At 35.8% G+C, this 23612-nt stretch overlaps 1 protein-coding gene across 2 annotated transcripts in view; it reads left to right on the top strand.

Moving 5' to 3' along the window:
- GLMN (glomulin, FKBP associated protein) overlaps nt 1-23612 on the top strand; it is a 32214-nt gene that overhangs the window by 6941 nt on the left and 1661 nt on the right. Inside the window, exons 5-16 of one of the 2 annotated variants that reach the window (XM_039236428.1) lie at nt 58-166; nt 1586-1832; nt 3301-3403; nt 9608-9795; nt 11937-11990; nt 13394-13424; nt 13513-13602; nt 14539-14580; nt 15227-15300; nt 16509-16593; nt 17097-17206; nt 18134-18197. In XM_039236428.1, coding sequence (XP_039092359.1) covers nt 58-166; nt 1586-1832; nt 3301-3403; nt 9608-9795; nt 11937-11990; nt 13394-13424; nt 13513-13602; nt 14539-14580; nt 15227-15300; nt 16509-16593; nt 17097-17206; nt 18134-18197 — 1197 coding nt within the window. The remainder of the gene's footprint in view (nt 1-57; nt 167-1585; nt 1833-3300; nt 3404-9607; nt 9796-11936; nt 11991-13393; nt 13425-13512; nt 13603-14538; nt 14581-15226; nt 15301-16508; nt 16594-17096; nt 17207-18133; nt 18198-23612) is intronic. The other variant, XM_039236429.1, reaches the window with a different exon arrangement.

Raw genomic sequence — 23612 nt, 5'->3', positions numbered from 1 at the left:
CATGTGGCTTTAAATACAACTTGTATTAAATAGGTTCAATTGTGAATATTTTTATAGTTATGTAATCCAAAGGAATTATTGTTGGGTTTGCTTGAACTGATTGAAGAGCCCTCTGGAAAACAGATATCTCAGATTATTCTTCTTTTACTTCAGCCATTACAAACAGGTAATGAGTATTTTGATATCTAAGTGTTTCTTGTTTTATCTGTATTAAGTTATTGAAATTACTCTAAAATGTTAATATTACACCAAAGTAAAATATATGACTAATTATTGAGTACTTTTTTTTTTAATGTTTTATTTATTTCTAGGAGAGAGTGAGAGAGAGAGAGAGAGAGAGAGCGTGAGCAGGGGAGGGTCAGAGAGAGAGGGAGTCACAGACTGAAACAGGCTCCAGGCTCTGAGCTGGCAGTCAGCACAGAGGCCGACGCGGGGCTCGAACCCACGAACCGCGAGATCATGACCTAAGTGAAAGTCGGACGATTAACTGACTAAACCACCCAGGCACCCCTATTGAGTACTTTTTTTAAATTAGCAATAGCAGTACCCATTTGAATTCTACTGCCTATAGAAAGATGACAATACCTGTGCAGTTGGGTACCCAGAATAGATTTTGTTGAATATCACACTATTTTCAGGGACTGTGTTGTAATCTTTAGCTTTTTGCCTAATCTTCTCATCTGCAAGTTATATCTAGAAATTTCCCTGTAAACATATTTAAAGGATTGCCTCTGTGGTGTCTGTAGTACTCATTCTGATAGGATTGTGGTAGGTCATGTACCTTGGTTAAAAACAGTATCACGTGAGGCATTGATCATTCCCTGTATTGGGAAGTTGAGGTTGGGAATAGCAAAGGTGCTGCTGAATGAAACAAGTGAAGAAAGAAAAGTTTTCATGGTTGAGTGCAGTAACATTATTGTTAAGCGGTGGACCTTAGCATCCAGAGCAGACAGTATCCGTGAGCAGACTGCTTTTTCATTTTGTGACTTACATGTAACTCAGAATCTGCTAGAAGGACCCAGAGTCAGAAGTTAGAGTAAATCCATTTTAAATGGGTATAAAGCTGTGTACTGCTTGAAATATTCAGTCTCCTAGAAATGAAAATCTAATAATACTACCTCTCATTTTTATAGTGTTTTATATTTTACAAATATATTTCTTTGTATTTCTATCTCTTATTTGATACTTATAACAACCACAAAATATGGAATGAAGTGTTTCTGTCTTAACCACGTAAACTGTTGGAAACATACTTAGACAAGATTTCATGGCATCTATTGTAAGGTGCCATGATTGTAAGATGCTCCAATATTGCATACACCACTAAGAAGGAAAAAAAACCTACCAATTAAGCTATGTTATCCTGATTTCAGAGTTGTTACAGTATGTTTTATTTTTATTTTTTTATTATTTAAAGTCAAGTTGGTTAACATACAGTGTAGTGTTAGTTTCAGGAGAACCCAGTGATTCATTGTTACAACATTTTTTAAAAAATGTTTGTTATGATTCTGTGTTTACTGGACTTATCCTATGTTCAGAATACTTGATGGAGCTACCTCAAGTCACACCTTGCTTTCTGTTTTAGTGATTCAGAAACTTCATAACAACAAGGCATATTCAGTTGGATTAGCACTGTCCACTCTTTGGAGTCAGCTATCTCTCCTTCCTGTTCCATACTCAAAAGAACAAATACAAACAGATGAGTATGGCCTTTGTCAGTGTTGCAAGGCCTTAATAGAATTCACTAAGCCTTTTGTGGAAGAAGTCATTAATGACAAAGAAAATTCACTGGAAAGTGAAAATGAAAAGTTAAAGGATGAATTACTGAAATTGTAAGTATATTTTTTTATAACATTTCACAATGGAATTAAGTAAGTGATAGCTTAGTTATTTTATATTGCTGTGTGGTTTTTTTTTTCTTTTTTTTTTTGCCATGGACGTTAGAAGTCTAGTTTCAGATTTTGAATTTTACAAGATTATGGGGTTCAGTGGTCCACGCCTCATTAAATGCCATGTTCTTCATTTTTAAAAATTAAGAACCAAAAATCCATTTGTTTACTTGATATTCTTCTTTGACTTGGTTTATTCATCATAGTAAGTGAATAATAAAAGTGGGGGAAATAGATAGGTGTAGCTCAAAGAATCTGGTCTTTCTGTGGGGGAATTGTGTTTTTACTCTCCGTTTGAAAGCAACAGAAGCAGCACCAGACAGTTTAACATCCAACTTGACCACAAAAACAGTAACAGTGCCCAGTAGCATTCAATCCAGGGGCAGTATAGACTAAATATGCACTGTTCTATATGGGTATCAAGCACTTGACATATGGATAGTCCAAATTAAGATGTGCTCTGTATAGGCGGATTAGGAGGAACTTAACGGAGGAACGTGGGGAAAAAAGGGAAAAATAGTGGGGGAGAGGGAGGCAAACCATGAGAGACTCTTGAATGCTGAGAACAAACTGAGGACTGATGGGGGTTGGAGGGGAGGGGGGTGATGGACATGGAGGAGGGCACTTGTGGAGATGAGCACTGGGTGTTATAGGGAAACCAACTTGACAATAAACTATTAAAGAAAAGATTAAGATGTGCTCTAAGTATAAAATGTTCCCAGAGTTTGAAGACTTGTTATAAAAAAAATCAAAATACCTCAATAATTTTTATATTAACATATTCAGATAGTAGTATTTCAGATATATTGAGTTAGTAAGATAAATTATTAAAATTCCCCTTGTTTCTTTTTTAATGTGACTACTAAAAGCTTTTGAGTTATATATGGGGCTTGTATTATATTTCTGTTGGACAGTGTTGGACTAGATTACTTAATTACATGGATCAATAATTTTATCTTTTAAATTTTGGAGACTAAAAGTATTACTATTTTTTCATGAAAGTAAAAATATTTAAACTAAAGAAATAGGAAAGGCTTAATCATATAATAAAGTTTGGTTTTCTAAAGAAAACAAATATAGCTTTATGAAAAAAATTACATTGTCCTGATTTTTCCTTGAACTGATAAAAACTACATCATGGAATAGAAATGATCCTCAAACAAACATTCAGTAATCATTGATATAGTCCAGTGATGGAAGTCAGTCTTACCATATTGAGTCTAGCAAGGTCTTCTCATACTTTCCCCAATACTAGTAAGAAGGATCTTAACATCACCAGTTTTATAAGCCATTGAGTTTTTGGTTCTGATGTTATTTTTCATGTAATATTAGCTTGGATATGTTTATAGAACTAGGTATTTTATACTTAGGAAATCCTATATTCACAGTAACCCATTTCTTATTACCTTAGTTGTTTCAAAAGCTTGAAATGCCCTTTACTGACAGCACAATTCTTTGAGCAGTCTAAAGAAGCTGGAGATGATCCTTTAAGATGTTTTGCATCTGAAATAATAGTAAGTACAGCTAATTTAATCTGCCATAAAATCTGCTATAATTTAAAATCTTGTCTTTCTATATTCTCATGTACTGCAGGTGGGCATGTAAGTTGATAACGTTACTAATTAGGCAGTATGAAATTAACATCTTCTAGATTTTGCTTTTATAGTTATAAATATATACATATGTGTGAATAATTTTTGAAAGGATTCTATCATACATACCCTTTTGTAATGTACTTTGTTTCTCTTAGCATATTATGAATATTTTTCCATTATCTTTCCATTGTACATAGTATTCCACTGTATGGACCTTGCATAATATGTTTAACCTAGGCCATCTAGCTCAACACTTAGATTTTCTCCAGTTTTTCATTATTATAGAACAATCCGAGTTTTCTTTTGTTAACTGTTAAGTCTGATAAGTATCCTTTTAACCAAATCTTTGTATATTTCTTTGTTTTCTTAAGTTCCTGGAAATGGAATCTCTGTGCCACAGGCTGTCCTCATTTTTAAGGGTCATGATAAATATTTTCAAAATAACTCTAGAAATGAGTATATTTTATTTGAAAAGTAATTTGGCTTAATGTAGAAGTATTTTTAAGTGTGCTAAGATTCTATATTAGGGAACTAATGTGAAATATGGAAAAATATGTAGCTGAGATTGATAGTCATGAATTTCAGTTTTTTTTTAAATTTTCTTTTTTTAATGTTTTATCCATTTCTGAGAGAGAGAGAGAGACAGCATGAGCAAGGGAGGGTCAGAGAGAGAGGGAGACACAAAGTCCGAAGCAGACTCCAGGCTCCGAGCTAGCTGCCAGCACAGTGCCCGATGTGGAAGTCAAACCCACAAACGGTGAGATCATGACCTGAGCTGAAGTCACACGCCCAACCAACTGAGCCACCCAGGTACCCTGTGAATTTCAGTTTAGAGCAGCCACTGTGGTTGTGGGTTTTCTTCAGCCATGTTCAGCTGTAGGATGGTAGGTGCAACATAGGAAGAAAGGGTTTTGAGAACCGTGTGAGTTCTACAAAGCAAGAGAGAGGCAACGGCACGTATGCAGGGAAGTGACTGTGATGCACAGTAGAATTTAAGCTGAGTAAGGAGGGAAGTTAGCACATACTAAATGTAAGAGACAGTGAATAGATGATGATGAGATCACTGAATTGTGGGTCCTGGTGTGACTGACAAGTTGTCAGAGCTAGGTTACTAAACAGAATGACCTGAAAGGATAGGAGGTTAAAGAACAGAATGCTTGAAATTACACTGTGGAAAAGTTAGTTATTAATAATGTTTGGGGTATGATCATGGAGTGAGTATTCTGAGGAGAAGGTTGAGGCTGAAGTCATTGGACTAGTCAAAGTAAAGTAGCAGAGATTCCAGGGTATTAAGAAGATCTTTGGTTGTACATTAAATTACACAGAATTATGACAAGAATAATGTCAGAAACCCAATTAATGGTGTGACCTTGTGGTAGATGTAATATAGTCATATGAAATAAGTTTCAAAGCTAAGGGTTTTAGAGAGGAAGGGGGAGAATGGTCTAGAAGCAGCAAGGAGAATACTTCCAGGCTTGGCATAGTGGATATAGGTGAAAAAATAACAACCCTGTGAGAGGTTTGCAGAGAAAGTAGTTGTCAGAGGAGTCAGGTTTCTTTTAGAGCAAAAGAGGGAAGAGACCATTTCTTTTTTTTTTAATTTCTTTTTTTTTTATTTCTTTTTATTTATTTTTTTAAAAAATATTTTTATTTATTTCTAGGAGAGAGAGAGACAGCATGAGCAGGGGAGGGTCAGAGAGAGAGGGAGATACAGACTCTGAAACAGGCTTCAGGCACTGAGCTGGCAGTCAGCACAGAGCCCGACGTGGGGCTCAAACTCATGAACTGTGAGATCATGACCTAAGTGAAAGTCGGACGCTTAACCGATTAAGCCACCCAGGCGCCCCGGGAAGAGACCATTTCAAGAAGAATGAACTTTGCTGTCCACTATAAGTTCCACAGGCCATACTTGAAGGGTATCTGAAATCTGAGAAGAGGTAGGAGAAGGGTTTCGAAGAGGAGATGTCAGAAATTTAGGGGAACTAGATTCTGAGGATAAGAGATGATATAAATAGGCTTACATAGTTAATGGAGTTAATGCTGATGGTCAAGATAGTAGGGAAGAGGTTAAGAGTGATGTGGAGGTAAAGGGAGGGATTTTCCCAGGAGTACATAAGAGACTGGGGCCTCTTCACTGTTAGCAATATTAGAGTACAGTATAATCCCATGGATACAGTATAAAAATTACCATGTATATGTACTCTATTTTGAGAAAATAGTTACGAAAGTTGGTAACTGTTACAGGATTTTAAGCCTGGGAGTGATGTAATTGTTTTGGATTCATCACTTCAGTGGAAGTTGAATTTAACAGAAATAAGATTGAAAATAGGGAGATCCTTAGGTGTGTTTTGGGAATTAAGTGAGAAATAATGGGATCCTGATTACGGAAATGGTAGAGATGAGGAGGAGAGGGCAAAATAAAAAAAGGTCATATTAGGTGAAATCGACAAAATTTGGTCGTTAATTGGATTTAGAAATATAGTTAAAACGTTGATTCATGGATGAAGTTTTGTGCTTGGGTAACTGGGCAGATGAAAGTGCCAGTGACTGAGATAGAGAATACAGAGCAAAGAACAAGGTATTTTGTGCTTAAAAAAATTTTTTTATTAAGGTAATTAAAAGCATTCAGAAAAGTGGAAAGAACAAAATAATGTAACCCCTCATGTAACCATTACCCAGCTTTAACAATTTTTGACATTTTGCCAGTCTTGTTTTATTTATCCTCCTTTGTTTTCCCTAGTATGGTATTTTATAGCAAGTCCTAGACCTGTCATTTCATCCATAAGTCTTTTAACTATGCTTCTTTAATTAGTAAGGACCTCTATAAAAGCAACCACGATCCATTATGACATCTAGCAAGAATGGCAGTAATTTCTTAATATATAACCAATTCCTAGAGAGCAGGTTTTTAAGGAACAAATTTTGAATGATGATGAAATTTTGATGAGGCCATCTAAAGAGTTATGCCTAAAGAAAAGAAAAGGGTTTAGGACTGAATAAGTCCTCCAAAGAGACCAAGAAAGAAGGGCCACAGAGGCCATACAAGTATCACAGAAACTAGAGTAGTAGAATGTCAGGAAAAAACAAGTGATTGGTAGTGTTAAATGCAGTAGAGAGAACCTATAATAAAGTTGAAAAGTATCCATTGGATTTAGGAAGATGGCATTGATAATCTTTGCAAGAACAGTTTAAGTGGAGTGTTGGAGACAAAAAACAGTGGAGTGGATAAAGGAGTGCATGAAAAATGAGAAATAGGGGACAGATAGTATAAGGTGTTCTTCAAAAGAGGATGGGTAGGAAACAAGAAACAGTAGCTAGAAGACATGGGCTTGGGTAGGAAGGTAATAAGGGAGATAGGGAGGTTTGAGCATGTGTATTTACAGACTTGAAGGGATATGAACCGTTAGAGGAGGAAAAGAAGTACAATGGGATAACTGAAATAGTGTGGCTCAAGAGCACACATCTGGTCACAGGATCAAGGACACCTGGAGGAGGTAAGCATGGGTATGTATGCAGGGAAATTTATAGCAGGAATGGAATATTACGGTTGAAGGGAATCAAACCTACTGGCCTCAAATCTCTAGGTGAAGGAGATCTCTTAAGAACGAGGAGGTAGAAATGGAACTGGTAAAGATTTGGAATACTGAAGGGAAAGAAAAGAGAGATAGTAGTAGACTATGAAAGCATTAGTCAGTAGTCTGAGCACTCAGCTATGATTAGAGACCACAGCTATAGTGATAACAGTCTATTTGTGTATGATGTTTCTCCAACAGTAGTCAGTTGACTGCATGTGGAAGTAGAGAAGGTGGATTGTAGTTGTTTTTCCAGAGCTGGAATTTTACTGAGTAGATGGACCTAAAGGAAATAAAGGGTGTAAGTAGTTCAAATGATCAAAAATACTTGGTTGGACAGGGAAAGAAGGGGAGTTAAGAGAGGACAGATACATAGGTTAGATCAAGGGATCGCAGAACTAGAGAAGTTAGAAGTACAAAAGGTTGGTAGGAGAGACAAGATAAGAAGTTCTGGTTAGAAAATGAGATATTGGAGTTTAGGTATCTAATATGGAATAGATTCAAATGCTGACAGAGGCTCAGGGTGGGATTATGTGCTGAAATGAATGCGAAATTAAGGTCACTGGAGTTTAGAAATCAAGAACCATGAGGCTGGCCTGTTAGCAGACTTACCTATGTGAACATTGAACTTTCCCACATCATACCAGGAGTTGGATAGAGAAGATTGTGAGCAGGTACCAAAGTCTTCAGTGAATGTGGAGAAATGACCAGGAAGTCAGCATATGGCAGAGATAAGAACAATAAAAAGGCAGTATGGCAGCTGCCTCAAAGGAACATGTGCTTTTGTGTGAAAGTACAGGAAGAACCAAGATAATACCCAGCCTCTACCTATATCACCCTTCCCCACTCTTGCCTTCCTCTTTGTGCTGTGTAAGAGGTATGAGAAGATGAGCAGCCTCCACCAGAAATCAGTCAGGTTTAATTAGAGCAATAAGATAGAACAAGTATTCTTTGAAGAGATTGAGGGTATAAGAAGAAGGTTTAAGATCTTAGTGTAAAGAGCAGTACAGAAGTGAGGAAGCACAAAGCAATCAGGCGGAGGTAAAATCAGAGTAGGGGATGAAGTGAGGAGGTGCCTTCAGGTCTATGATGGAAAAGTATAGGTAAGTGGGAATGCTTGAGATTGATAGCCTGAGCTGTCTCACCTTTGGCAGAATTTTTTTTTTTTTAAGTTTACTTATTTTGGGGGAGAGAGAGCATGAGCTGGGGAGGTGCAGAGAGAGAGAGGGAGAGAGAGAATCCCAAGCAGCTCTGTGCTGTCAGCATGGTACCTGATGCAGGTCTCAAACCCAGGAACCGTGAGATCATGACCTGAACTGAAATTAAGAGACACTTAACTGACAGAGCCACCCAGGTGCCCTGACAGAAGTTTTTTGATAGAGAACTGCTTGAATGTCCCAAGGGTTTCGGCATGGAAATATGCCTAAGAAAAGGGCCAAGGCTGCCATGAGGAATTATAGAGTGGCAGGTACATCCTGGGTCTGAGCAAGACTGCTGGTGTGTGGGTAGATAGTGAAGGCCACACAGGTGGACCCCAGATAATCCCAAAGCAGCACTATAGAATCTGGTTATGTATAATGGTTTTTTAAAAAGGCTAACCTTACTCTGGGAAAAAATACTTTAACATTGGCTGAATGAAGAAATGGAGCTTCATAGTTAAGAGGACATTTGGAATCCAAGTACAGTAAACTTTTTTTCTTATAGCTATAACAAGAATGCATGGCTTTGAAAATCAGTACAGCAGTATATATTTAGCATCTGGTAGCTGAATAGCAGTCTCTTGTGACTGTAGATGATTTCCCCTGGTTCTTTTTTGTGTTCTGAAATGACTAATGGAGCCATCTGGGATCAGCAGATTTTACTTCCTTGAAGGCTAGAAAAGTCTTATTTGACTTTATAATTCCCCACAATGTCAGGCCTAGTGCCTGACACTCAAGTATTTATTAAATAAATGAGTGAATATGTGGAAGGTCAGTATTTATTCTGATTTAGCTGTTCTTGACTTTCCCTTTTGATTTCTGTAGTTTGTTATGGCTCACTTTCTTACACTTTTTGAAAGAGAAAGCATGCGAGCTTGTGCAGGGGAGGGACAGTGGGAGAGGGAGAGAGAGAGAATCCCAGGCAGGTTCCTCATTGCCAGTGCAGAGCCTGATGCAGGGCTGGAACCCACAAAGCTGGGAGACCATGACCTGAGCTGAAACCAAGAGTCAAACACTTAACTGACTCTTGCCCATACTGGATGGACCCTTTTTTAAAGGCTTCTACCTGATTAAGTCAGGCCCACCAGAGATAGCCCACCTTTCTAATAACCCCAAATCAACTGGTTTGGAACCTTAGATATATCTGCAAAAATCCTTTTACTTTTTGTCATAACAAAATCTAATCATGGGGTGGTATCTTGCCATATTCTGTTAGTTAGAAGCCAGTCCAACAGGTCTCACCCACACTCAAGGGGTGAGGATTATACAGGATGTGAATATGGCACGGGAGGGTGAGAAGAGCATACTAGAGTCTGTCTGCTATAGCTTACTTTTTTTATCCATTTCAACAGGGTTTTTTATCAGCAATTGGACATCCTTTCCCCAAAATGATTTTTAATCATGGAAGGAAAAAGAAGATATGGGATTATCTTGAATTTGAGGAAGAAGAAGACAAACAGTTAGCAGACTCTATGGCTTCTCTGGCCTATTTAGTATTTGTACAGGGCATCAGTATCGATCAGCTTCCAATGGTCTTAAGGTAGGAGTTAGTGTTTGATTTATTCATGTGATTCTAAAAGGAGTATCAAACTAATTTATCTAATTTTCAGCATATGTTTATTAATGTACTAATACATTTTAAATGAAGTATAAACAAAAGCTATTTTTTTAATATTTGAGACAGCGTGAGAGGTGGAGGGGCAGAGATAGATGGGGGAGAGAGAGAATCCCAAGCAGGCTCTACACTGTCGACACAGAGCCTAACACAGGGCTTGATCCCATGAACAGTGAGATTATGACTTGAGCTGAAATCAAGAGTCAGATACTTAGCAGACTGAGCCACCCAGATGCCCCTAAACAAAAGCTATTTCTGTTAATCATATAGTCTATTATTATAGTACTCAGTAGTACTCAAATAGTGAAAAGGTGGTTGGGGGTGGTAAGGATTGATATTGACATAATGATGGGGACAAGAGTCAAAGTGTGAAACTGGGGGCTCCTGGCTTGTTCAGTTGGAAGAGAATCTGACTCTTGATCTTGGGGTTGTGAGTTCAAGAGCCCCATGTTGGGTGTACAGATTACTTACGTAAAATTTTTTTAAGAGTGAAATGGGGCTTGGTTTTGAAGCTTTGGGGATCACCCTGTACTATAAGAGAGGGAACTGCTCATTTATCGCTGGAGGGGGTGGGTGTCCCTTAATGTAAACCCTTCAGTGGTTTTTTTATTATTCTAAAGTCTAAAAATCTTTACACATGAAAAGCTTATACATTATCTGAAACCTTGCTTGATTGCTCTGATTCACCTACTATGCTCCAATAACATAGACCTTTTTTGGTTTTTTATTCAAATGTGTCATGAACCTTTCTGTTACAGGACCTTTGTATATGCTTAGAACAACCATCTGTAACCTTAAATGTTACTTTACGAGGAAAGTGTTCACTCATCACCCAATTTCAGTTGAATCTTCCTGTTGTAATTATCTTAACCTTGTCCTTCTTTTCCCATAAAGTTTATCAAAGTTACTTTTTAAATATATAATTTTATAACATAACACTTCTTGGACTTTAATATCCATAATAGTGGTTATGTATTTGTCTTGCAGACCATAGATTATTTCTTTGTGTACATTTATATATTTATATATGAATATGCCTGGGGATATATTTCTGTGTAAATACTGCAAAAATGACTACCACTTGCATGTTCACCATATAGTAAACATTATGCCGATAGCAATGTGCATTATCTAATCTTTATAATACTCTGAATTAGAACATTCTCATTTTACAAATGAAAATAACAGGCTTAGACAAGTGAAGATACCACTTAATATCATACAACTAATTAGCAGAACAGGTGGATTCAAACAGTTTTGACTTCCCCTAGAGCCTATACTTTTAATTTTGAGAGAAAGAGAACCCCAGCAGAGGGGCAGAAGGAGAGTGAGAGAGAATCTTACACAGGCTCCATCCCCATTGCGGAGCTGATATGGAGCTTGATCTCACCACTGTGAGATCGTGACTGAGTTGAGCCAAAATCAAGTCAGATGCTTAACTGATTAAGCCATCCAGGCATCCCTAGAGCCTGTACTCTTAATCACACTACCATCAAAATGACTTAGGTATGCTAAGGCTGTCATAATAAAATGCCACAAATTGGATAGCTTTAAAATAACAGAAATTTATTTTCTCATAGTTCTGTAGGATAGAAATCCAAGTCAGGGTATGGGCAGGATTGGTTCCTTCAGAGGGCTGTGAGGGGAGAATCTGTTCCATGCCTCTCCCCTGAGTGCTGATGGTTTGCTGACAATCCTTAATGTTCCTTGGCTTGTAGATGTATCACTCCAATCTGGCTTTATGTTCTTGTGGCAGTCTCTCTGTATATACCTCTGTCCACATTTCCCTTTATTGTAAGAACACCTATCATACTGGATTTGGGCTCACAGGAATGATGTCATAGGTGGGGGTGGGGGGGCTCCAGTTCTCCCTGTGCCCATCCCAGTTAAAAAGAAAAAAGAAAGCCCTATCTCCAAATAAAGTCCTATGCTGAAGTTCTGGAGGTTAGGATTCCAACATTTCTTTTTTGAGGGGGGTACAATTCAACCTATAAGAGTATTGATGTATATAAAATTTCTAAAAATGTGTGTGTGATATGTACATATATATATGTTGTCTGTTTTAGCCCATCGTACCTATTGCAATTTAATATGGGGCACATTGAAGTCTTTTTGCAAAGGTAAGATCATTTAGATGGCATCTCAGAATTAAATAGTAGTGTTAAAGTAGCTCTTGTTAAGAGTGGGGGACACTGTCTTCTCTTTGCCAGACCCTAATTAATTAATTGGTTATTTTATAAAACAGTGATGTAAATATGAAACAAAAATGAGTCAGAGATTTTACAACAGAAATCTCTTTTAAATATTAAAATAATAGCTTCTAAGGGAATTTCCAGTCATCTGCTTCTACGGTTTCTTCCCTTATTTCAAAAGTTAGTAAGTTAAAACACCTCTGTCCCACTGCAGCCTCCTCCATCTAAGTGAGGTGGTAAATAAAAGAAATCCATCCATGTTTTTGCTTCATGGTCACAATGTAAACTGCATTGAAAGGAAGGAGGTGTCTTGACTCCACCTTTTTATATCTTAGATTATTAACAGTGATTATATGCAACAACTTCTCTTATTTGAGGCATTAAGAATGTAGGTCTTTTTCTTTGAAAAAAAATTACAAAGTAACAAATATGTATATTTTTTTCAGACAGATATTTAAGAATTTTGCAAAACTCTATATGCTTTGGCTTTATGTTCTTGTAATATGTTGAAATTATCTCTTGCGATCAATCAGGACCTTTCAGTAGTATCCTATAGGAACATTAGTGACAGTTTATCAATCCCATCTCTTCCCAGGTGAAGGAAGATTTGTAACATGGCAAATGTCCAAAGCCTCGGCCTACAAGGCAGGAATTTCCAAGGGTCTCCTGGCACAAGCAGTTTTTAACTCTGTAAATTTACTGTATTATGTATGTCTTAATGATTTTACATTCTTTTTTAGTCTCTATTATATTCATACAATGAGAATATGTATTGGTTTAAATCTTAAGTTCTGTATTCTTAAGATTTCCAAACTATTTAGTCATTAAACAAAAACAACACTTTTAAGTTCCTGCATGGTTAGAATAAAAACCTGAGCCTTAAATAATATTTTTTGCCACAGAGCTTAAATAATTAACAAAGGTTATATACCTTTAAAGAAGTATTATCACAAATGGAAAGCATTTAATTATTTTTCTTGTATAAAAAGAATTGAAAAGATTTTACAGATTAATCATTTGGAATACATAGAATCATATTATGTACAATTGATTTCTTAGCACTTACTGTTGAAGATCTATTAATTTGTTACAATAGGAAATAAGCCCTGAGTGGGTGGATTTGGGTCAGATTGGATGTCAGTAGCCAAGTCAAAAGACTGATCAAACATGGATTAAGAATTTTGACTAAGTTCTTCAATAGAATTTTTCCTAAATGATACACATTTTGAAGGTCTTTAAATTTCAGTTTTTGCTTTATTTTTTCTAAAATGAAGAGTCATTCTAAAACGGTTTAGAAAGTCATGTTGATAAATTTTAATATTCTCTTCCAGAACAGAAGAGTCCATTTTCTCCAAAGGAGTGGTAAGATTTGCTTGCTCTTGTTGTAATTTACACACCGTCATTGTCCACAAACATAGCTGTTGACTTTGCTATATGTGTATCTCTGTAGGATCTGTTGGAGAATGGTTTATTGAGAATAGAAGACAACAGTCTACTTCACCACTACTTGGAAATCAAGAGCTTTCTTACTGTACCTCAGGTCAGTTAAATGGGTATTCTGATTTTGAAGTAGCCCCTTCCTATTCTGAAATTAAGTCAAGGTCTTTTCAGACTCCTCTCCTACTTCTCCATTTCCTTTGAAAACTCTAGTGCCATGTGTCCGATAAAACTTGCTGTGATGGTGGAAGTGTTCTAGCTATGATACAGTATTAAAGCCAAGTAGCACATTGAACACTTCAAATGTAGCTAGAGTTAAGGTATTGAATTTTAAACTTTATTTAATTTAAATTAATTTAAACCTAAATAGCTGTATGTGGCTACCATAGTTGATAGTGTAGCATCTAGTGGAAAAACATAATTTTCTTCTTTTACACTTTGTTTCTGTAGGGACCTTAGAAATGAAGCTCCTTTACTTCATAAGTTACTACTTTCATAACTCAAGTCCTAAGGACTCCATCAAGGTGTGCATTGACTCATTACTAGAAAGACATTTTGTTTTTCCCTCCTGTGATTTATTTTGCTAAGTACTATTTGTTAGTTACCATAGCCAGGTGGGTCTTTAGATGTTGATGAAGAAACTGGTTTTTCCACTATTTAAATAGAAAAATATGGCTATTATATTAATAATGATTGTTTTTAATGAATGAATTATATTTTGCATGTCTGATTTCACTTTCTGACACTAGACATAATTACACATTTTTTGACACTAGACATAATTATAAATTACACTTAGCTTCTAAATTTATGCTTTGTAACATCCCCATTCAACGTTACTTAAAAAATGGATTGTACTTTGCTTCCTCAGATGTAACAGTGGAATGAAAGACTCGGGGAAAAATTTACTTGATTTTTAAATTTCCTACTTTCTCTTCTCTGAAATTTTAGTATCCATCATTGATAATATAGTTGTTTATTGTCAGTGTTATCTATTATTATCTGAATGCTGGGATTTTTTGTTTGTTTTTATTTCCAGGGTTTAGTCAAAGTAATGACGCTTTGCCCCATTGAGACATTGGTATGTAAATGTTTTGGGGATAAATAATAATGAGTTACAGTGAGGATTTTTTTTTTTTTTGAAAGAGAGAGTGCTGGAGCACAGACAGGGAGTCGCGGGGGTGGAATCTTAAGCAGGCTCCAAGCTCAGTGCAGAGCCCAGTGCAGGGCTCAGTCCCACAACCCTGGAGATTATGACCTGAGCTGAAATTAAGAGTCAGATGCTCAGCTGACTGAGCCACCCAGGTGCCCCTTTACAAGGAGAAATTTTCTTGAATAATTTATAGCTGACTCTTGAACAATGCAGGGATTAGGGTTGCCATCCCCCTGTATTAGTCAAAAAGCCAGGTATAACTTTTGACTCCACAAAAACTTAACTACTAATGCCTCCTATTGACCAGAAAACTCTACTAATAACATAAAAAGTTGATTAACATATAGCTTGTATGTTACATTATAGACTGTATGCATGCAATAAACTAAGCTAGAGAAAAGAAAATGTTATTTAAAAAATCATAGGAAAAAATCATAAGGAAAATACATTTACAGAACTATATGTCAGAAAAAATCCACTAAAAGTGGACCTGCACATTTCAAATTCCTGGTGTTGAAAAGTCAACTGTAATCTTCATTCAGTTTATGTAACAATATTATTTGTTTTATTTTAGAGGAAAAAGAGTTTAGCTATGCTTCAGCTGTATATTAACAAGTTGGATTCACAAGGCAAATATACATTATTTAGGTATGTATCAAGAATGGTTGTCAAGTGTGTAGCTGATTAAAAACCAAATTAATGCCATTTAATTATTCCAGGCTATAGTATTTCAGTATGTTTTACATGTAATTGACTATATTTGGAAGCCATATTATAATAAATTCTCTTATCCCTGTGGGTAGAAAAGGGTTAGTTAAATATTATGGACTCGTATTATATGAATAATAATATTTCAGTTCAACTAACTGAAGTACTCTAAAATTAAAATAGACTAGAGATTGATTAGAAATTGATAAGGCTCCTGATAAAACTGTACATGTTAGTAATCTCCATTATTCACTATTGAAATTAATTGCTTTAGAGTTATAACTTTGATAGGCTATTCACTTTCAAGTTAAAAGTGGAGGTTATTAATAGTGCTGTTTGAAAGGGCAAAGATTCTAGCAGCTCTCTGAGTTAAAGAGCAGCAGACTTTCTGTAAAGGACCAAACAGCAAATACAGGCTTTATGCATCACTCAGTCTCTGTTGCAACTATTGAACTTTGCGTTTGTGGTGGGGATGAATATGTTCCAATAAAACAAAACAGGCAACAGGTTGGATGTGACCTGCAGACCTTAGTTTGTTGCCACACTTGGTAATAAAAATGAGTTAAAAAACAGATTTGGGCAATGTCAAAATGCCAGTAAGTCTTCTTTTGAAATTGGCTAATACTAGCATTCTTAATGCCATCTTTACTTCACCAGTAAGACTTAGATCGGCTTTATGAAATTTTAATTTGATGCTTATGTCTTATACCAGTTTTCATGTTCTGATCTACCTATATCCCTACCAAGAAATCCCCCTTTCTTAAGCTAGTCATACTGCGTTTCCTTTTTTTGCAATTAAGTTAGTCTAACAAGACTGGTCTACCTTCACAGGGAATAATTTTGGGAGTTTTTAGGCTATTGTATTAGTGCCCATTTTTATGTCAAATCACTGCAACTATATTCACAAAAGATTCACATTTGATTTAACAGAAATTTCTTGTTGGAAAGATCCATTGAAAATAGAATTTGCCAGTTAGTGCAGTAACCACAGGTGACTTGGTAATTGGTTGATCACCTTGCTAGTTGTCTTCACATTTTTGTATTTCTAGAAATAACACATGGCCTGTTTGAATTTGTAAGATTTTCATCATCATTTAAGATAATGCAGTCCAGGATAAATTCAAATGTATTGTAATTTTGCTTTCAAGGTGCTTATTGAATACAAGTAATCATTCAGGTGTGGAGGCTTTCATTATTCAAAATATCAAAAATCAAATTGATGTATCATTAAAGGTAAGAGCATAGTGCTCAGGTGTTGATTATCTTTTTTACTTTGTGAGATAGATATATTCATTTGTGGAATGCACTAATGTGGATTTTGCCCTGTGAACTTTTCTATATCTAGTATTAGGGTATATTTTTTCACCATTTCTACTATTTTCTTTTTTAAAGACAAGTTTTTAAATTTTGTTTACTATACATTTAAATTGTATTAATTCTTTGAGCTGAGAATATGACTTCACTTTGCTCTGTACTTCTGAAATATTAATGGAAACTTAAGTCTAATCTGTTTATAAATAGTAATTCCATATTGAAAACAGAAAGAGTGCATCAGTGTTTTCAAACTGGCAGTTTGTTCCTACTGCCCAGAAATAGTGTGAAAGAATGAAAATTTAAGTTTAGAAACATATTTTAAATGTATAATGTTTATTTTTGTAGTATGAAGTTACTAGAAAAAGACATGAATTTATCAACTGTTACTTAAAACCTTTCCCAATTTTTCTTTTGTTTTTCAGAAAACACATAACAACAAATGGTTTACAGGCCCACAGCTGATTTCACTTCTAGATTTGGTACTCTTTCTCCCAGAGGGTGCTGAGACAGATTTACTCCAAAATTCAGATAGGTGAGGTTGACCATTACTAAGGTTCACATAGTAAATTTTTAAAAATGTGAAACTGCTGCTTAGCAACCCTAAACAAATAAGGTGTATTTTCCTGTTATGAGCTATGGTTAATTCATAAAATTACATAAAGATTTTCATATTTTAGTAATTAGATGCTATGTAAAAACAAAATTAAAAACTCCTCTTTTCAAAAGTATGACCAACAGTATGCTTTTATACCTGTGATGTACCTTGCATTCCAATGTACAGCTCATAACGATTTGCACCTATAAGCATTGGTGACTGAAAACTAAGAATTTCAGTATAACTTATAATAAAAGACTTATGCTGTTTTGTTTTCTAGGACATTTTTTTATTTAAAACAATTTTTTTTTAATATTTATTTTTGAGAGAGAGAGAGCATGAGTTGGGGAGGGACAGAGAAATGAAGACACAGAATTTGAAACAGGCTCCATGCTCTGAGCTGACAGCACACTGATGTGGGGCTCAAACCCACAAACTGCAAGAACATGACCTGAACCGAAGTTGGACGGTTAACTGACTGAGCCACCCAGATGCCCCAAGGATATCATTTTTTTAATATATATAATATATAATTGCACTTTCAGTCTACTAGAGTGGATGATAAGTGGTTGTGAGCATTTATAAAGGAATCCTAAAATTCAGGATGCAAGAGATGAAACTCTCAAGTATTGAAAGATAACAACACTCCCTTGAGGATAAAAAGAATGGTAATTTTCACAGTTGTATTTTGTGAACTTGAAGAACAAAGTGATAATTACTACTACAAAAGATGTGTTAAAGGGAATAGTTTCTAATGGCAAACATAATTGTAAAAATATACCCAAGGTTTTAACTTATTTTAGTCACTGAAATTGCCGATTATATAAAACTGTAAGTAACAAGTTATGTATTTTTAATTAACAGGATAATGGCTTCATTAAATTTATTGAGATACTTGGTTATCAAAGATAATGAAAAAGACAATCAAGTAAGTGAATTTTTTAAAAATGAAACAGTATATTCAAAATGTACAAGCCAATATTTAGTATCTTACCCTACGACAAAGGCTAGGAGAAGTGGCAACAAGAATTCTGAAACATTGAAGTGAATTCTCAGGAGCTCTTACCATTTCACATCCAGCTTCCCTTTCCATTTCTCCTTTTTAACCCCTGCCATCTTGCTGTAAGCATTGCTTAGCTCTGTCAGGTAAGTAAGTTGCAAGTCCTACGTTAACTAAACTTTTGGAGCCCACCATGTATTTGGGTGTCTTACTCAGTTGCCTCCAACTCTAGTTCGTGATTTTAAGTCTAAGCTGTCTAAAATAAAATCATCTGATAATTTGATATCCTCTCATCAGACATGACTAACTGAAGCATTTTCAGCACTAAAACTGAAATCAATAGCACCTTTTGGATAATGTGTAGGAAGTAGGTTTTTTTTTTCTTTAAATAGTCCATCATTAGAGGTATTCAATGAAGACAAATCTATTTGAGGAAGATTTATCATACAGTAAAATTAGATTTGCTTTGTATCTGCTCCTTTTTCTACTTTTTCTAATAGTTGCTTTCCCACAATGTGTCATCTCTATTTAAATTGTAACTTCCTGAATCACATGTGTTGTTAATCTTTTTTTTTAAGAAAATAATAAAAGAAATGAAAGTAATGGATCTTTACAGAAGGATGCCAGAGAGCTTTTTTAAAGAAAATCTAAGTCAATCATGATTTGGAATGAGTTTTTAAGTAGCATTTTCCTTCCCTCTCGACTGAATTTAGTACACACTTTTGACCTCTATCCCTCTTCAGCCAGAAATAGTTACTTGCTATTATTGACTAGTACTTATTCTGTACAAGGTGCTTATTTTTCCCCTACATCTTGCTGTGAAATTTTCCAAACATACAACCCAGGTGAAATATAATTTTACAGTGATCACTCACTGACTTACATCCAAGATGCTACCATTAACATTTTACTCTACTTTTATCATGTCTCCATCTCTACTCTCTATTCACCAGTCTCTTATTTTTTATGCACTTCATAGTAAACTGTATGCAGAGAGCATACTTTCCCCTAAATATTTCAGCATATATTCCGATAGAGTTAAATATGTGTAGCTTTCTTTGAGATAAAATTTATATAAAATGAAATGCACAGCTTTTAAGCCAACATCTCTTGAGTTGTAACAAATGGATAGGACTGTGGTATCCAAGTTTTTTTTTTTTTTTTAAACTTGAGAAAGTGAGAGCAGGGGAGGGGCAGAGGGAGAGTCAGAGAATCTGAAGCAGGCTTCATGTTCAGGGCAGAGCCTGATGTGGGGCTCAGTCCAGCAACCCTGGAATCATGACCTGAGCTGAAATCAAGAGACACTCAACCAACTGAGCCACAGAGGCACCCTTTATCCAAATCTTTACAAATATAAAACACTGTTGTCATCAGAAGTTTGCTGTGTCCTTTTCCACCTTTTTTCTTTCTAGCAAATTTTCACAGATAATACAGGCTTAGAAAGGAATTTTAACTTGCAGAAGGGTCCATACCTAGTAAGTGGTAGATAGCTATGACTCCAGACAATGGCCAGAACTTTTGAATTACAGAGTAAGTATATCTAGACTTCTAAAGGAGCTTGTGATAAAAAGAGGAAAGAGAACAAGTGAAATTCAGCAGCATTGGAGGCCCTGAGGCTTCAAGAAGGTGTCCTTAGGGTATGGTATGAGTTTTTACTTTTTTAGTAATCAGGAAAGGCCACACCTAGAGATGATCGAATTTGACTAACAGAAAAAGAATTTACTTGATTAGGAGTGCTAGATTCATTAGGTATGGAACAGGGACAGCAGATGGACCTCTGCCTAAAAAGGGAAAACAAAGCAGTTTAGCATTGTGCAATATCTGCTGTTATGCCCACAGATAATGCCTTTTATTTGGCTTGAACATTATATGGTGAAGAAATGTATACAACCAGTTTATAAGATTGCTTTATTATTTAATGGTTTAAAAAGATTTCTTGGCAATCAAATATTCCAAAGTACTGCCATGCAAGTTACCATAAGAATTATTACACCAAGGAGATTAGCAACAAAAGATGGCAGCCTATTATCTTTGAGGCAGCGTAAGAGCCTGTTTGTTCATCACAGAAGTATTTCTCCCAAGTGCAGTTATAATAGGTCATGTATATACATGACAGGTAAATCTGTCTGCTATGGCTGATCAAAAAATGACAGCTTCTGAGCTTTTATACATTATGATTAAGGAAGAAACAAAACGAAACCCTAGTGAGGCTGAATTATGGGTAGTTTTACTCAAAAAAACTTCTAACAGTACCTATTTTTGATCAGTTAAATGATTAGAGGATAACTAGTAAGATGAAAAGTGGGAAAGCAGTCAGAAAGGTATATAGGGAAATTAAGAGTATCATTCAAATACAAAACAAAGTGATTCATAATTGAATAATCATCTGTTTCTTTTCCTGCTCTCCTGGGCTGCTGTCAGCTAACTTATTCTTTTCATGTCATTCCCCTTTTCACCCTTTTCATTTCTCCTTATCTCTGCATAAGTTATAGGCACCTTCTCCCACATTTCAGACACAACAAAATTTTTCTTGAACCTCCATCTCTGCTGGTAAAACCAACGTATTTATTTATTTATTTTGAGAGAGAGCATGCACACAAGTATGAGTGGGGGAAGGTCAGAAAGAGGGAGAGTGAGAATCCCAAGCAGGCTTTGAACTGTCAGCACAGGGCTCTATCTCATGATGGCAAGCAAGATCATGACCTGAGCCAAAATCAAGAGTCAGATGCTTAATTGATTGCGCCACCCAGACGTTCCTCAACTTAGTTTTTATACCTAGTGTTCTATATTATTTGGTAGGTATCTTTAAATGTTAATTGTTTTGAATTACAATAATTTATTCTAATATACAGACTATAATAATTTTATCCCTCACCTTCTGTCCTACCTTTTCTTTTATATATCCTTTCCCAGTCTGCCTGTTTATCCATTCTTTGTCTTGAATAATTTGTGATTATAATATGTAGAATGAAAACAGGGTCAAAGGAAACAATGTGAGATTGTAAAGGCCACAAAGTATCAGGAATTTTTAAAAACTGAATTCTGTGATAGAGTCATATATGCTTTTCATTTAGAAAAAAAACTACATCTGGCATATATACACATACATATAATCCTGTATAATCCATATATTGGGTTTTCATTTATTGAACCATATCCTTTGTGTATTATTTGCTGAGCCTGATGACTTCAGGTGATACACATTTCTTATTATTACAATATTAATATTAGAAACATAAGTTCTCCAATGCTACTTCATAAATAAAAATCATATACAAATAAGGAGAAAGGGGAAAACTGGGTGTTATTCATTTCCTTCTTTTATTTTCTTCAGTATCATGGCTGACTTTATCCTGACAGGTCCCTGTCTGTTCTGGAAATAAATTTCATTATGTGTCAGAACTGCCTTGTCTTCCTTTTGGTGGATAGACTGGAGTGTATTTTGAAATACATAGGTAAGGCGAGCCTGGGTGGCTCAGTCAGTTGGGCGTCCGACTTCAGCTCAGGTCATGATCACACGGTTTTTGAGTTCAAGCCCCACGTCGGGCTCTGTGCTGACGGCTAGCTCAGATCCTGGAGTCTGCTTCGGATTCTGTGTCTCCTCTCTCTGACCCTCCCCTGCTCATGCTCTCTCTCGTTCTCTCTCTCGCTCTCAGGAATAAATAAGACATTAAAAAAATAAATGAGATACATAGGTAAGCTTTAGAACTGAAAAAATGTCTTAACTACATTGAGTCTACTTGGGTAAAATTTAAAAGCAGGCATTTGTGGGGTGCCTAGGTGGTTCAGTCTGTTAAGTGTCTTGACTTCAACTCAAGTCATGGGCTCATGATTCATGAGTTTGAGCCCCACATTGCCATTGGGCTCTGTGCTGACAGCTTAGAGCCTGGAGCCTGCTAAGTTATTTTTTCTAGACACTGAAGATAAATCTTAAAATGATTTTCTTTGTGGTATTTTTTAAAGACTTAGTAACCTTAAGAGAGAAAATACTCTTATTTCCATAACTTCTTCATTCCTACATGCTTCTAAAATTACAATTCATCATATGAAAGATTTGTACAATTAGCTGCACAGAATGCCCAAAGATTTTCTGTAGCCTAATTTTGCCAAGTTTTTATTACCTTATTATAAGTTTTATAATAATGTGTTGTATATTAAATAAATGGCCATTAAAAGCAACTAAAGTCTTAATAAAGATCTCCTAGATTTGCACTGTCCAATACAATAGATAGTAGCCACATATGACTATTTAAAATTAGGATTAAAAAATGTTTTCAATTAAAAATTTATTTCCTCATTGGTATTGGATGGGGCCATTTTACTCTTTTAGGGAGAGAGTGCATGAGCTAGGGTGGGGAAGACACAGAGGGAGAGGTAAAGAGAATCTTAAGCAGGCTCTACACTCAATATAGAGTCTGATACAGGGCTCTATCTCACCACCCTGGGATCATGACGTGAGCTGAAATCAAGAGTCAGATGCTCAGCCAGCCGAGTCACCCAGGTGCCCCTTGGATGGGGGTCATTTTAGATCACTGTATCTTTTTTTCTTTTTGATTGTTTTTTTTTTTTTAACATTTATTTATTTTTTGAGAGACAGAGAAAGATACAATATGAGCAGAGGAGGAGCAGAGAGAAGAGGCAGTCAGATTCCAGTGCAGGCTGCGGGCTCTGAGCTGTCAGCACAGAGCCTGATAATGGGGCTAAAACTCAGTGAACCGCAAGATCATGACCTGAGCCCGTCAGATGCTTAACCAACTACTGAGCTACTAAGGCACCCTTTAGATCATTGTATCTTAACATATGGTCCTAATCAAAATCATCTGGGTATTCTTTTATGCATATAAATGCAAATTCCTGGGTTCAGCCCTAAATCTATTCAAAGTCTCCGAGTAAAGCACAGAAATCTACATTTTTAACTAGCACATTGACATTTAAGAACTTCTATATAACTGTGAATAAAATCTAGTTTATGACATATTTGTATACATAATAAGAGATACTATTAGGAACTGAATAATCAAAACTTGAATACAAAATAGGCTTTCAGGTGATCCACTTTTAGTTAAGGATAGTTGCGTTCCTAAGTTTCCCTTTTTCACTTAAGATATTTTCCTTTGTAAAGAGCACCTAGCAACTTTTAATAATATTAATGAATTTTCTCCCTCCTCTGTCTCCTCTTGTTCTCTCCTGTCTCTTCCCCACCACCCACACTTCCCCTCTCATTTCCCTTTCTTCTAATAAAATTAAGACTTCATGACTCCCCTCCTTTAAGTAATATAGGAAGAAATGCTCTTGGAATAAAAACTTCTAATATAAATGACAGAATACCCCTAAGCTGTCCTA

This window comes from Hyaena hyaena, unplaced genomic scaffold, assembly GCF_003009895.1.
Source record: "Hyaena hyaena isolate Hyena2069 unplaced genomic scaffold, ASM300989v1 scaffold_111, whole genome shotgun sequence".
In the NCBI taxonomy this organism is placed as follows: domain Eukaryota; kingdom Metazoa; phylum Chordata; class Mammalia; order Carnivora; family Hyaenidae; genus Hyaena; species Hyaena hyaena.
The sequence above is the reverse complement of the archived record's forward strand: the minus strand, read 5'-3'. Positions and strand labels throughout refer to the sequence as shown.